The sequence below is a fragment of the Oncorhynchus mykiss genome, chromosome 17 (assembly GCF_013265735.2).
Source record: "Oncorhynchus mykiss isolate Arlee chromosome 17, USDA_OmykA_1.1, whole genome shotgun sequence".
NCBI lineage: Eukaryota > Metazoa > Chordata > Actinopteri > Salmoniformes > Salmonidae > Oncorhynchus > Oncorhynchus mykiss.
Genome location: NC_048581.1, coordinates 67,569,080 through 67,584,858, shown reverse-complemented (window position 1 = coordinate 67,584,858; position 15,779 = coordinate 67,569,080). Strand labels below are relative to the sequence as shown.

Sequence of the window (15,779 nt, the reverse complement as noted above, 5' to 3'; positions counted from 1 at the left end):
TGTAGTACTGTAGCCCACTCCAGACCGGTCACGTGGCTACATACGGATCGTTAGTGGAATTCCCGCAAGAGAGTAATGGTTAATTATTTGACTAGGCTACCTGTATTTGACATTGCGTTGTTATTTCGCTGAACACTAGATGATTTAATTTGATTTTTGGCAGTGAAATGAGGCTACTCAGGAAGAAAAAAACCTCAACCAAATGTTTAGCCCTGCTATAAAATATAAATGGATTATTTGAAAATGTGAAGGAAAAAAAAGGAAAATTTTTATGAAAAAAAAAAAATACGTTTTTCACATTTTTATTTGGCTTACCCCGACGCCATTGCGTGAACCCCAGTTTGGGAATACCTGCTCTAAGGAAACCAAACTGCAGGACTGAAACAATGTATTTTAATAATATATATTTTCAGGAAACTTCTCCGCTACATGCATGTTTCCATTTTTGAAAGACGTACAAGCAGTTAGCTAACATTTACCAACAAAAGGTTGGAAAGTCATAAGAGGGAATGTTTTTGAGGGGGAGGTACTGTATTGTTCCTATATCACATTTGAAAATGAGTTCATAGATAATGGTGGCTTTGTATTCCTTTGTTTACTTATTTGGTAGTTATAGGTTCATTGCTCATGCTCATAACACTGTATTTATTAGAGTTAAATATTATTCCTACCAAGGTTCTTCTCATATATCCTACAAATTTATGCTAGGCTACCTCTCACAAATAAATGAGCTCTCATTGTCTAATAGTCCCAAGTGGGAGACTGTAATGCATTACACAGAACAAAAGCAAAATCAGTGAAAAGGAAAATGGATTCCACAGCAAATAAGCCTAGTTGACAAATAAGTGCTACTCCCATTACAGTTTACTGATAAAGTGATAGCAAACATCAAAGCCTTGCAGTAATGAAAATCTGAGATAGGCTATTATTGAAAGTAAGCCTACCTCTATTTTGAAGTGCAGCACTTACTGTACATCTCCCCTTTAAATCCCCTCTCTCTATATGCAATCTCCACTTGTCAATCAACAATCATTTCTGCATGAGAGCCCATGTGATCTATTCAAGTGGAAGAATATCATGTGTCTAACCAAATGCTCACATCAATACTCTACAATTCAACTTAATCAAGAGGCTCATATGAATTATATAAATTCCAGCAAATTCTCAATGGCTAATGACACATTCAGATCATTAACTTGAACTTAAACATCACAGGTGTCTTGCAATATCAATAATCAGACTGTTGAAAGCAAAAAAAACTAAATATATATATATATATATATATATATATATATATATATATATATATATATATATATATATATATATATATATATATATATATATCTATATCTCCATGATAACACTATTAGTTCCATCCTTTCTTAACAGTATCTTCGATCTCTTCTATGAGGTGAGAATAGAGCTCAAACTGACAAAGAGCAGGATGAAGACAGCTGGTCCTGAGGAATTATAATAAAAGAGGCTGAGGTTAACCTGCCCGAACCATGTGGACCCTATGTGTGAGATAGCATTAATTCAAACGGATGAGCTTAGCGACAGGTCTGTGGTAAATTGCCCATGTTTAGGGCACTGGGCTCTACTGACTATGTTGGCCAGAGAGATGATCCCATAAGAGTGCTGTCAAGGTGGGAGGAGGGATGTAGTAATGAGAGAGGGGAATCGGGGAGAGAGAGGGAGGTTAAACTAGGGAGAATTAAGCGTAATGCAGAATGGCACTCAACAGGCAGCCAAGCGGAAACCCTGCGCTGTCACCATCAACACTGCTGAGGTCCCCATAGGGAGAGAGCCATGGGTATCTCTTCATTATAGTGACATAATCAGAACAAGCACAGCATGAGGTGAGCTGCCACACGTCTCAGTGAGGATAAGTCTCCACAGGCCTCCCCAGCCAGCATCTTATCCCTCCATGTCCCTACTGCACATGTTCAGAATGGTTTCAGAACTGATAGAGATTCTCTCCTCCACTCTATTTGTAACCCCATCATGAAATGCTATTACAATGTTGAGGACAGTTTGATGGTATTACATATCCACAGTGCCTAATCCATGGTCTGCCAGAACCCACTGCAAAATAAAAGCATTCATGTGGCCCTCAGTGGAATATCACATACACTTGAGATGCTTTTATGTGTTTGCTTATGGAGCATAGTGGTCTGATCTGACTAATACATTTAAACATCCAATAGATGGAAAAAACACTCATGGTGAGTAAGCCCTCTCTAGTATTATAGTCCATCTGGGGTTTTTTCCTACAGTATTTTCCTCTTCACTGCTCTAGCTCACCATGACCAATATAAATGTTGAATCGGAGATTCTTCCGATCCTACTTTTGATAATTGTTTTATAATGAGTCTTTTTGCATTATTGGTATTGGTGAAACAAGAATGAAAATGATCACAAAACCACATTTCAATCTTGGATGTTGGAGTAGTCTTTATCTTCCAATATTTACCCCCAAATTACTTTAGGCCCAAATGGGTTTCTTCCCGATGAACTGATCTTTGTGTAATTCAGGGGATTACATCTCCTCTCACAGATAAGTCCCTAACATAAACACAGTGTTGACATACAGTAAGATGGAAATCTGCTGTAACTTCCAGGGAGATATTAGGCACTGCGCTGATCTGGATAGCTTCTTCGTAAGGTGCAAGTAAACAATAATACATTCCCGAACTATGAAAAGAGGCATGTAGAAAATTGTACTTACAAGAGGCATCTTGGACCTACATCAGTTTATCCAGGTTGTCTGACTGTGATTTGTATGATTATCTTTGTTATCAGGGCTATGTCAAATGCCACACATAGAGATTGTTCAAAATGTAAAACGAACAAGTTTTGAATAGTAGTTTGAGCTTTTTTAGGTGACTATGTTTGACATCTTTCTATATTTTCCGATATGCTGCCCACTAAGTCTCTACTAGGCCAGCTTGAAAGCCTCTCAATAGCATTCTTAATTATCTTGAGGGACTACGCTAGGCCTTAGCCATACTAAGGATATGCAAGATTTCAAGGAGCAGTCTGGCGCTGGTGTGCATTACAGAATCCTCAAACAGAATCTGTTAAGATAAGGGCAACCTGGTAATGAATGAGTGGCTAGCTGAGATCTTTAGTTCATTCAGCTTCTGTTTCGTTGGCCAGACTTCGATTAGATATGATGATTCCCCAGGTGGGTATCAACCCCACTTCCATTTGAATGTGGGGGAGAAATGAGAAGTCGACAGTTTAGTTAAATAAAAGGCAGAGATTAAAGAAACTTTGGCAGCTGAGTGTGGATAATTGATTTATAATTTATTCGCGGTTGCATCGAGCAGTGGGCACAAGAGAGATAAGGCTGGTTTCTCTCTACAACCTCTGCATTTTCCTCACTATCCAATACTTGATGTGGACAGCCTTGCTCTCTATGGAGTTTGTTTTATACTACAGCAGCATACCATAACAGTCTAGTTCCTGCCTGGCAAAAATGATAGTGAGGACTCCATAAAAAATTATCTATTGTTGAATTCTATTAAATGTCCTCTTCCAAATCCATTCCCCCAAAGGGCAGACATGTTCACGGTGTAAAAGGCATTGCTATGATCAAGAGACAGTGAATTACTTCAAATACTTCATATCTGCACCAATATTAAACATTATTGTAGGCTAGTCCTTGAGAGCACGAAGCTTACAAGCCCAACAAGGTAAGGACTCCATATAAACTAAACTGGCTCATGTTCTACTCACATATCAGTCAGGATACTGTCTATGACTGCAGCATTCCACAGAATAAAGAAAGAATATTTCATCATGCATACTTGTATAACCCTTAACAGCGATTAATTGGGGAGTTTAGGGTAAATTAAATAATCAGGCCATGAGCTGACAGCTGTTGCTTCATTGATATCCATCCAAGTGCTTCTATGTGACCTCTTTTGAACACCATTGTTTCAGTAGACAAAACCCAGCCTCTGATCTATAATCATCTGCCTATTAACGTCACATTAGTTTCCATTTTATGCAAAATATCTGGGCATAGTTTTGGTACACATTATCCACAAAGCAACAGCAACATTATAGACCCGAGCATTAGAGCTTGAGGGGCTGAGACAAAGACATTCTTTCTCTGACATACTGTACTTAATTATCTTGAACATTTATGCAGTTTAGTCCACCAACTGGGGCTGTGATAACTGCAGAGTGACCAGCTGTGAACCATTAAGACATGGCAATAACTAGCTAGCAGATTGTAATGGGCTTATGTGATGCTCCATTAGCCGTTACAGGTTAGGTACTGTTTGGAATACTGTAGGTACTGTCAACCAACCTTAACTTGGCGATACTTCCGCAATTTACAACTTTGAAGACAACCAATGTCTTCTAAACGTCCATGTCTAGTTTCAGGGGTTCGTTTGAATTTAGAAAATGCTTTGTTAATAAACATGAAGTTGTTATTAAACATGAAGCTTCACCTGGAATGCTTTTCCAACAGTCTTGAAGGAGTTCCCACATATAATGAGCACTTGTTGGCTGCTTTTCCTTCACTCTGTGGTCCAACTCGACCCAAACCATCTCAATTTGTTTGAGGTTGGGTGATTGTGGAGGCAAGGTCATCTGATGCAGCACTCCATCACTCTCCTTCTTGGTCAAATAGCCCTTACACAGCCTGGAGATGTGTTGGGTCATTGTCCACTGAAAAACAAATTATTGTCCCACTCAGCGCAAACCAGATGGGATGGCGTATAGCTGCAGAATGCTGTGGTAGTTATGTTGCTAAGTTTGCTTTGAATTCTAAATAAATCACTGACAGTGTCACCAGCAAAGCACCCCCACACCATCACACCTCCTCCTCCATGCTCACGGTGGGAACCACAAATGCGGAGATCATCCATTCACCTATTCTGCATCTCACAAAGACACAGGGTTTGGAAGCAAAAATAAAACATTTGGACTCATCAGACCAAAGGACAGATTTCCACAGGTCTAAGGTCCATTGCTTGTGTTTCTTGGCCCAAGCAAGTCTCTTCTTATTATTGGTGTCCTTTAGCAGTGGTTTCTTTGCAGTAATTCAACCATAAAGGCCTGATTCATGCAGTCTTGAGTGTTGAGATGTGTATGTTACTTGAACTCTGTGAAGCATTTATTTGGGCTGCAATTTCTGAGTCTGGTAACTCTAATAAACGTATCATCTGCAGCAGAGGTAACTTTGGGTCTTCATGAGAGCCAGTTTCATCATAGCGCTTGATGTTTTTTTACGACTGCACTTAAAAAAACGTTGAAAGTTCTTGAAATTGTCTGTATGAACTGACATTCATGTTTCTCTTTCCTTATTTGAGCTGTTCTTGCCATAATATGGACTTGGTCTTTTACCAAATAGGGCTATCTTCTGTATACCAACCCTACCTTGTCACAACACAACTGATTAACTCAAAAGCATTAAGAAGGAATGAAATTCCACAATTTATCTTTTAAGAAGGCACAACTGTTAATTGAAATGCATTCCAGGTGACTACTTCATGAAGCTGGTTGAGAGAATGCCATGAGTGTGCAAACCTGTCATCAAGGCAATGGGTGGTTACTTTGAAGAATATAAAGTATATTTTGATTTGTTTAACACTTTTTTGGTTACTACAATATTCCATATGTTTTATTTCATATTTCATTTTGATGTCTTCCCTCTTATTCTACAATGTAAACTTTTGACTGGTACTGTACATCTTATAAAATGTATAAATACAGTGCATTCGGAAAGTATTCAGACCCCTTCACTTTTTCTACATTTTGTTATGTAACAGCCTTATTCTAAAATTGTTCAAATTGTTTGTTTCTCATCAATCTACACACAATATCCAATAATGACAGAGCAAAAACAGGTTTTTAGAAATTATTGCAAAAAAACAAACTGAAACGTCACATAGCATATTCAGACCCTTTACTCAGTACTTTTAAGCACCTTTGGCAGCAATTACAGCCTCGAGCCTTCTTAGGTATGACGCTATAAGCTTGGCACACCTGGATTTGGGGAGTTTCTCCCATTCTTCTCTGCAGATCCTTTCAAGCACTGTCAGGTTGGTTGGGGAGGGTCACTGCAGAACTATTTTCAGATCTCTTCAGAGCTGTTCGATCGGATTCAAGTCCGGGTTCTGGCTGGGCCACTCAAGGATATTCAGAGACTTGTCCCGAAGCAACTCTTGCATAGTCTTGGCTGTGTGCTTAGGGTCGTTGTCCTGTTGGAAGGAGAACCTTCGCCCCAGTCTGAGGTGCAGAGCGCTCTGGAGCAGTTTTCATCAAGGACCTCTCTGTACTTTGCTTCGATCATGTTTCCCTCGATCCTGACTAGTCTCCCAGTCCCTACCGCTGAAAATCATACCCACTCCATGATATTGTAACACAACCATGCTTCAGCGTAGCGATGGTATTGGCCAGGTGATTTGCGGTGCCTGGTTGCCTCGAAACGTGACACTTGGCCTTCAGGCAAAAGAGTTCAACCTTGGTTTCATCAGACAAGAGAATCTGGTTCATCATGGTCTGAGAGTCCTTTAGGTAGCTTTTGGCAAACTCCAAGCGGGCTGACATGTGCCTTTTACTGAAGAGTGGCTTCCATCTGGTCACTCTACCATAAAGGCCTGATTGATGGAGTGCTGCATAGATGGTTGTTCTTCTGGAAGGTTCTCCCATCTCCACAGAGGAACTCTGGAGCTCTGTCAGAGTGACCATCGAGTTATTGGTCACCTCCCTGACCAAGCCCCTTCTCCCCCGATTGCTTAGTTTGGCTGGGTGGTCAGCTCTTGGAGGAGTCTTGGTGGTTACAAACTTCTTCCATTTAAGAAGGATGTAGGCCACTGTGCTCTTGGGGACCTTCAATGCTGCAGACATGTTTTGGTACCCTTCCCCAGATCTCTGCCTCGACACAATCCTGTCCTGGACCTCTATGGACAATTCCTTCGACCTCATGGCTTAGGTTTTACTCTGACATGCACTGTCAACTGTGAGATCTTATATAGACAGGTGTGTGCCTTTCCAAATGATGTCCAATCAAGTTGTAGAAACATCTCAAGGATGATCAATGGAAACAGGATGCACCTGAACCCAATTTCGAGTCTCATTACAAAAGATCTGAATACTAATAAGAAAATAAGGTATTTCAGTTTTTTATTAGCAAACATTTCTAAAGACCTGTTTTCGCTTTGTCATTATTGGTTATTGTGTGTATATTGATAAGGACATGTTTTAATTTAATCCATTTAAAAATAAGGCTGTAACATATAGTAACAAAATGTGGAAAAAGTGAAGTGGTCTGAATAATTTCATAATGCACTGTAATTGACACCAAAAAGTGATTAAGCCATACAGATCAGAGTTGATGGGCCAGTGTACATGGCATATACAGTATGAGCTTGTAGCTTTACTCACCCTGTACCACACAATCTCTCGAAGTCTTCCATCAGTCTTGAAGTTGCACTTCAGGGTCACAGTCTCTCCCACAACAACAGGAGGAAGGGGCTCAATGGTTACTGTCAGATATCCTATAGGGAAGAAGAAAGATATAATGAGTATGGTTAGCAATGTCATATCATGAATACACTGAGTGTATACAACATTAAGAACACGTGCTCTTTCCATGACATAGACTGACCAGGTGAATCCAGTTTAAAAGTAAGATCCCTTATTGATGTCACTTGTTAAATCCACTTCAATTAGTGTAGATGAAGGGGAGGAGACAGCTTAAAGAAGGATTTATTAGCCTTGAGAATATGGAGACGGATTGCGTATGTGTGCCATTCAGAGCATGAATAGAAAAGACAAAAAAATGTAAGTTCCTTTGAATAGGGTATGGTAATAGGTGCCATGCGTACCAGTTTGTGTCAAGAACTGCAACACTGCTGGGTTTTTTACACTCAACAGTTTCCTGTATGTATCAAGAATGGTCCACCACCCAAAGGACATCCAGCCAACTTGACACTGCTGTGGGAAGCATTGGAGTAAACATGGGCCAGCATCCCTGTGGAACGCTTTCGACACCATGTAGAGTCCATGCCCAGACGAATTGAGGCTGTTCTCAGAGAAAAAGGCAGGGAGGCAAATCAATATTAGGAATGTGTTCATAATGTTTGGTATATTCAGTGTATAACAGCAAGTTTGCTATCAACAATTCAAAGTCAGATCAATCTTTGTTCCCTGTTGATGGAACACCAGCAGCGCATGCATATTAATGTGATTGTTTCAAACATGGAAATGTGTAGTTTGACAAAAAAAAAATATTATTATACTTTAGAGCAGGGTTTCCTAACTTCAGTCCTCGAGTACCCCGAACAACACATATTTCTGTTGTAGCCCCAGACAAACTCACCTGATTCAACTCATTGAGGGTTGAATGATTATTTGACAAGTTCAACCAGGTGTGCTTTTCCCAGGCTACAACAAAACATTTTACTGTTGCTGGTACTGGAGGACTGGAGTTCAGAAACACTGTTTTAGCAGGGCTGTTTAATTACGGTCCTGGAGGGCTGAAACCATAATGTTTTTTGTTTCTACCTGGTAATTGCACTCACCTGGTGTCCCAGGTCTGAATTATTCCCATATTAGAAGGAGAGGATGATAAACAGAAGTGTTTTGGCGGGGGGGGGCATGATCAGAAATAGCTTATATAAAGTATTGACATGTTTTGTTTTTCATTAATATAGGGAATACATTTTCATTGGCTTCAACACTTTTAAGTGAAATAAATTAGAAAAGGGTCTAAAAGCAGTGTAAGATGTACTATTCATGTATTTTAAATTGATCTGGATTACACCACAGAAATATTCTAATTGAATGCCCAACATGATTTATTCAAAGTTTTCTCAAATGGTTGAGGTCCCAATAGATCAGGCCTCTCCCTGTTTTCGATTCCAACCTCAGTTGTAACTAACCTGATTCAATTTATCAACTAGCTAATTATTAGAATCAGGAGCGCTAGATTAGGATTGAAGCTAAAACCTACAGGACGATATTGCTCCAGGAAGATGGAGAGCCCTGCAATACATACACAGTGACAACCAATTTGAACTAAATAGGATCAACCTGTGCATAGCCCCACATGTTTTGTTTGTTGTTTCAGTGACCCCCACCCACCGCCTCCAATTTACATTATGTTATGATAACTAGAGAAGAAACAGCTAATTTGAAACAAATAATGTCACTGAAGGACATAAACCTTGCTCAGCTATACCGTGCTTTGAACATTCTTAGATATACTAGTTTTGTCAGTTGGTTTTGTCAGTATAAAATTATAAGGAAACACAGAATGTTTGACATTAAATTCACTTCCTCTGTCAGGTAGCAACAACTTCCAATACAAGTATGACAATTAGTAAAGAGTAACATATGGCTTCATTCCTTCATACCATGGCTTGTGATTACTCCTAATGATCTGAAATGCTTAAGAAATGCCTAAGAAATGTTGTGATTATCAGTTCAAATTCAACTAAATGTTGTCTTTAATTACTCATTTAACAACTACACATATGTTTTCATGTTGTAGTTGTTCATGAAAGTGTTTGCCAAACTCTTCAGAAAATATTGTAACTTTCTAATGAAAACATGCAAATGTTCAGGAAATATCTCATTATCCGTGACAGAAAATCGAAGACAGAAATCTTGATTTACAGCCCCGAACACGAGACTGTGTAGACCTACACTAGTGGCTGAAGTCGATTACACTCAATGTAAAATTCCTTGCTTTGGGTTTGACACTATTATGGCTGAGTAGCGGGTAGAGGATGGTATCCTAAATCTGTGATGGATGTTTTTTTTTATGTATATGACAAAGTATTCTGGCGCAACTCGCATGGTACACATTGAAGGAATCAGGAGCACATTGAGTTAGGTGTCAGCTAGCCAGACTAGATTCCAACCCTTTGCTTGATTGTAAGTACATCTCACTATAGGGTCGGAGAGGGCTTCTGCTTAGATTAGGGCAAGGCAGAGCAGGAGCAAGTTATGGCTCGGGAAAACATACCTCAATCCAGGAATAGTCCATGGCACTGTCTTCCAAATCTTCCCATTATCCAAAAAGTCACATCAAGAAGATTTAAATACTGCTAGTTTTTTCATCCTCCTGCTAGGTAGCAGAAGCAACAGCCGCCATTTTGGAATGCACGTCACGTTGAACAACAAAGGATAGTCAGCCAATCAGGATCCTTGTTTTTCAACACTACGTGCTTTCCAAAATGGCTGCTGTAATATTATGCTGTAGTATTGGCCAATCATTGTTATATGAAACGTGCAAAAGCATTGCTTTTAAAGCATGATCACTGTCCATAAAAATGTTTGCCTAGCCATTTCAAGATGTTAATGGTTTATGCCAGGTCAGGTCAGGTCCTTATTGGAGAACTGCTTGGTAAGGTAACATGTTGCTACAGAGGTTTGAGAGTTTCCATTGTTGCTCAGGAGACTTACATTTCCCTCACTAACTTTAAACATCAGCTATCTGAGCGGCAAACCGATCACTGCAGCTGTACATAGTCCATCTGTAAATAGCCCACCCAATCTACCTACCTCATCCCCATATTGTTTTTATTTACTTTTCTGCTCTTTTGCACACCAGTATCACTACTTACACACCATCATCTGCTCATCTATCACTCCAGTGTTAATCTGCTAAATTGTAATTACTTTGCTATTATGGCCTATTTATTTCCTACCTCCTCATTCCATTTGCACATGCTGTATATAGACTTTCATTTTTTTCTATTGTGTTATTGACTGTACTCTTGTTTATTCCATGTGCAACTCTGTGTTGTTGTTTCTGTCACACTGCTTTGCTTTATCTTGGCCAGGTCGCAGTTGTAAATGAGAACTTGTTCTCAACTAGCTTACCTGGTTAAATAAAGGTGAAATAAAAAATAAAAACCTTTTAGGGCATTTTTCCTTTTGTGCCCGATTGAAGTCCTTTTTTAAAAGTTTTTTTTTTCTTTTTCTCACCATTCTGCATTTGTATGTTTGGAAATAACTTCTCACCTGCACTGTTACCTACATGTTTTGCTCCTTGTCCTCTGACTGTTGCTGCTCAAAGACTACAGTAGTTAACTAGGCTACCGGGTCCTCTATCTTAAACTCACTTACAGTAAGTCACATGTTACTGCAGTCTGTACAGGGATGTGGTAGATTTATTCAGTTTATGAAAATCTCAATCCTTGCCATAAAAGAATATGGCTAGGACAGAGCCAGTCTAGTAATTAATCACAATATGCTACACAAGTGAACTGCAGCAGCATCTGAGTTTGGCAAAAATGAGTTAACCAAAGCATGAGAAAATTCAGCACCGTGGAAAGTCTCCTGTACAGACTTCAGGGACTTGAAAAACTGCTGCTGTAGGTCTGTTCAGCTCCTCTACCATCCCTCCCACTGAGAATAGCTTTTACTCTACCTCCCTCTCTCAGTAACTGAACAATAAGTAATCATGAAGTGATACAATGGATATCAATGCAATTGGTGTGGAACAAACACTAATCTCAGTTTTCAAAAGTCTCTAGTAGTATGTTTGTAATGGAAAGACAACTGCTAAATATACAGTACCATTCAAGGTTTTTTCCTTATTTTTGCTATTTTCTGCATTGTAGAATAATTGTAAAGACATCAACACTATGAAATAACACATATGGAATTATGTAGCAGCAAAAAAGTGTTAAAAAAATCAAAATATATTTTAGATTTTAGATTCTTCAAAGTATCCCCCCTTTGCCTTGATGACAGCTTGGCACACTCTTGGTATTCACTCAACCAGCTTCATGAGGAATGCTTTTCCCACATATGCTGAGCACTTGTTGGCTGCTTTTCCTTCAGTCTGCGTTCCAAATCATCCCAAACCATCTCAATTGGGTTGAGGTCAGGTGATTGTGGAGGCCAGGTCATCTGATGCAGCACTCCATCACTCTCCTTCTTCGTCAAATAGCCCTTACACAGCCTGGAGGTGTGCTGGGTCATTGTCCTGTTGAAAAACAAATGATAGTCACACTAAGTGCAAACCAAATGGGATAGCATATCGCCGCAGAATGCTGAGGTAGCCATGCTAGTTAAGTCTGCCTTGAATTCTAAATAAATCACAGACGGTGGCACCAGCAAAGCACCCCCACACATCACACCTCCTCCTCCATGCTTCACGGTGGGAACCACACATGTGGAGATCATCCGTTCACCTACTCTGTGTCTCACAAAGAGACAGCAGTTGGATCCAAAAATCTCAAATTTCCACAGGACAAATGTCCATTGCTTGTGTTTCTTGGTACAAGCAAGTCTCCTCGTCTTATTAGTGTCCTTTAGTAGTAGTTTCTTTGTAGCAATTTGACCATGAAGGCCTAATTCAGGCAGTCTCCTCTGAACAGTTGATGTTGCGATATGTCTGTTACTTGAACTCCAGGAAGCATTTACTTGGGCTGCAATCTGAGGTGCAGTTAACTCTGATGACCTTATCCTATGCAGCAGAGGTAACTTTGGGTCTTCCTTTCCTATGGCGGTCTCCATGACAGCCCGTTTCATCATAACGCTTGATGTTTTTTTTATAAAAAAAATATATATATAGATATTTCACCTTTATTTAACCAGGTAGGCCCATTGAGAACAAGTTCTCATTTACAACTGCGACCTGGCCAAGGTAAAGCAAAGCAGTGCGACACAAACAACAACACAGATTTGCACATGGAATAAACAAACGTACAGTCAATAGCACAATAGAAAATGTCTATATACAGTGTGTGCAAATGGCGTAAGGAGGTAAGGAATTAAATAGGCCATAGTAGCGAACTAATTACAATTTAGCAAATGAACACCGGAGTGATAGATGTGCAGATGATGATGTGCAAGTACAAATACTGGTGTGCAAAATAGCAAAAAAGTTAATAAAAACAATATGGGGATGAGGTAGGTAGTATGGGCTATTAACAGATGGGCTGTGTACAGCTGCAGTGATCGGTAAGCTGCTCAGATAGCTGATGCTTAAAGTTAGTGAGGGAGATATAATTCTCCAACTTCAGCGACTTTTGCAATTAGTTCCGGTCATTAGCAGCAGAGAACTGGAAGGAAAGGCGGCCAAACGAGGTGTTGGCTTTGGGGATGACCAGTGAGATATACCCGCTGGAGCTCGTGCTACGGGGGGGGGGGGGTGTTGTTATGGTGGCCAGGGAGCTGAGATAAGGCGGAGCTTTACCTAGAAAAGTCTTATAGATGTCCTGGAGCCAGTGGGTTTGGCAACAAATATGTAGCGAGGGCCAGCCGACGAAATCACAGTGGTGGGTGGTATATGGGGCTTTGGTGACAAAATGAATGGCCCTGTGATAGACTGCATGCAGTTTGCTGAGTAGAGTGTTGGAGGCTATTTTGTGAATGACATTGCCGAAGTCGAGGATCGGTAGGATAGTCAGTTTTACGAGGGTATGTTTGGCAGCGTGAGTGAAGGAGGCTCTGTTGCGAAGTAGGAAGCCGATTCTAGATGTTATTTTGGATTGGAGGTGTTAAATTTGAGTCTGGAAGGAGAGTTTACAGTCTAGCCAGACACCTACGTATTTGTAGTTGTCCACATACTCTAAGTCAGAACCGTCCAGAGTAGTGATGCAAGACGGGCGGGCGGGTTAGGGCAGCGATCGGTTGAAAAGCATGCATTTAGTTTTACTAGTGTTTAAGAGCAGTTGGAGGCCACGGAAGGAGAGTTGTATGGCATTGAAGCTCATTTGGGGGTTTGTTAACCTCTTAGAGCTCTAGGGGCGCTATTTCATTTTTGGATAAAAAACGTTCCCGTTTTAAGCGCGATATTTTGTCACGAAAAGATGCTCGACTATGCATATTGACAGTTTTGACAGTTTTGGAAAGAAAACACTCTGAAGTTTCAGAATCTGCAAAGATTTTGTCTGTAAGTGCCCCAGAACTCATTCTACAGGCGAAACCAAGATGATGCATCACCCAGGAATTAGCAGAATTTCTGAAGCTCTGTTTTCCATTCTCTCCTTATATGGCTGTGATTGCGCAAGGAATGAGCCTACACTTTCTGTCGTTCGCCCAAGGTCTTAGCAGCATTGTGACGTATTTGTAGGCATATCATTGGAAGATTGACCATAAGAGACTACATTTTCCAGAGGTCCGCCCGGTGTCCTTTGTCTAAATTTGTGCGTAATCTTCAGGTGCGGTCATTTTCTCCTGGGATTCAGGAGAGAAAGCATGTGTCCAAGAACGATGTATCAATGAAGAGATATGTGAAAAACACCTTGAGGATTGATTCTAAACAACGTTTGCCATGTTTTCAGTCGATATTATGGAGTTAATTTGGAAAAAAGTTTGCGTTTTGAGGACTGAATTTATGGATTTTTTTTGGTAGCCAAATGTGATGTATAAAACGGAGCTATTTCTAATACACAAGGAATCTTTTTGGAAAAACTGAGCATCTGCTATCTAACTGAGAGTATCCTCATTGAAAACATCAGAAGTTCTTCAAAGGTAAATGATTTTATTTGAAGGCTTTTATGTTTTTGTTAATGTTGCGTGCTGGATGCTAACGCTAATGCTAACGCTAAATGCTAACGCGAAATGCTAACTCTAGCTAGCTACTTTTACACAAATGATTGTTTTCCTATGGTTGAGAAGCATATTTTGAAAATCTGAGATGACAGTGTTGTTTACAAAAGGCTAAGCTTGAGAGATGGCATATTTATTTCATTTCATTTGCGATTTTCATAAATAGTTAACGTTGTGTTATGCTAATGAGCTTGCTGATAGATTTACACAATCCTGGATACAGGGGTTTTTTCATAGCTAAACGTGACGCAGAAAACGGAGCGATTTGTCCTAAACAAATAATCTTTCAGGAAAAACTGAACATTTGCTATCTGAGAGTCTCCTCATTGAAAACATCTGAAGTTCTTCAAAGGTAAATGATTTTTTTGAATGCTTTTCTGTTTTTTTGTGTAAATGTTGCCAGCTGAATGCTAATGCTAAATGCTACGTTAGCCATCAATACTGTTACACAAATGCTTGTTTTGCAATGGTTGAGAAGCATATTTTGAAAATCTGAGATGACAGTGTTGTTAACAAAAGGCTAAGCTTGAGAGCTAGCATATTTATTTCATTTCATTTGCGATTTTCATGAATAGTTAACGTTGCGTTATGGTAATGAGCTTGAGTCTGTATTCACGAACCCGGATCCGGGATGGGGAGATCAGAAAGGTTAACACAGTGTCCAAAGAAGGGCCAGATGTATACAGAATGGTGTCGTTTGCATAGAGGTGGATCAAGGAATCACCAGTAGCAAGAGCGACATCATTGATATATACAGAGAAAAGAGACGGCCCGAGAATTGAATCCTGTGGTACCCCCATAGCTGCCAGAGGTCCGGACAACAGGCCCTCCGATTTGACACACTGAACTCTATCTGATAAGTAGTTGGTGAACCAGGCGAGGCAGTCATTTGAGAAACCAAGGCTGTTGAGTCTGCCAATAAGAATACATTGATTGACAGAGTCGAAAGCCTTGGTCAGGTCGATGAAGATGGCTGCACAGTACTGTCTTATATCGATGGCGGTTATGATATCATTTAGTACCTTGAGCGTGGCTGAGGTGCACTCGTGACCAGTTCGGAAACCGGATTACACAGCGGAGAGGGTACGGTAGGATTCTAAATGGTCAGTGATCTGTTTGTTAACTTGGCTTTCGAAGACTTTAGAAAGGCAGGGCAGCATGGATATAGGTCTGTAACAGTTTGGGTCTAGAGTGTCACCCCCTTTGAAGAGGGGGATTTTACCATCTTTAAGAATCGC

General features: G+C 40.1%; 1 protein-coding gene across 2 annotated transcripts in view; it reads right to left on the bottom strand.

The window, feature by feature from the left end:
* Positions 1-15,779, bottom strand: part of LOC110494440 (immunoglobulin superfamily member 21) — a 275,341-nt gene that overhangs the window by 158,898 nt on the left and 100,664 nt on the right. For both annotated transcript variants that reach the window (XM_036950494.1, XM_036950495.1), the window contains exon 2: positions 7,411-7,523. In XM_036950494.1, the coding sequence (XP_036806389.1) occupies positions 7,411-7,523 (113 nt within the window). The remainder of the gene's footprint in view (positions 1-7,410; positions 7,524-15,779) is intronic.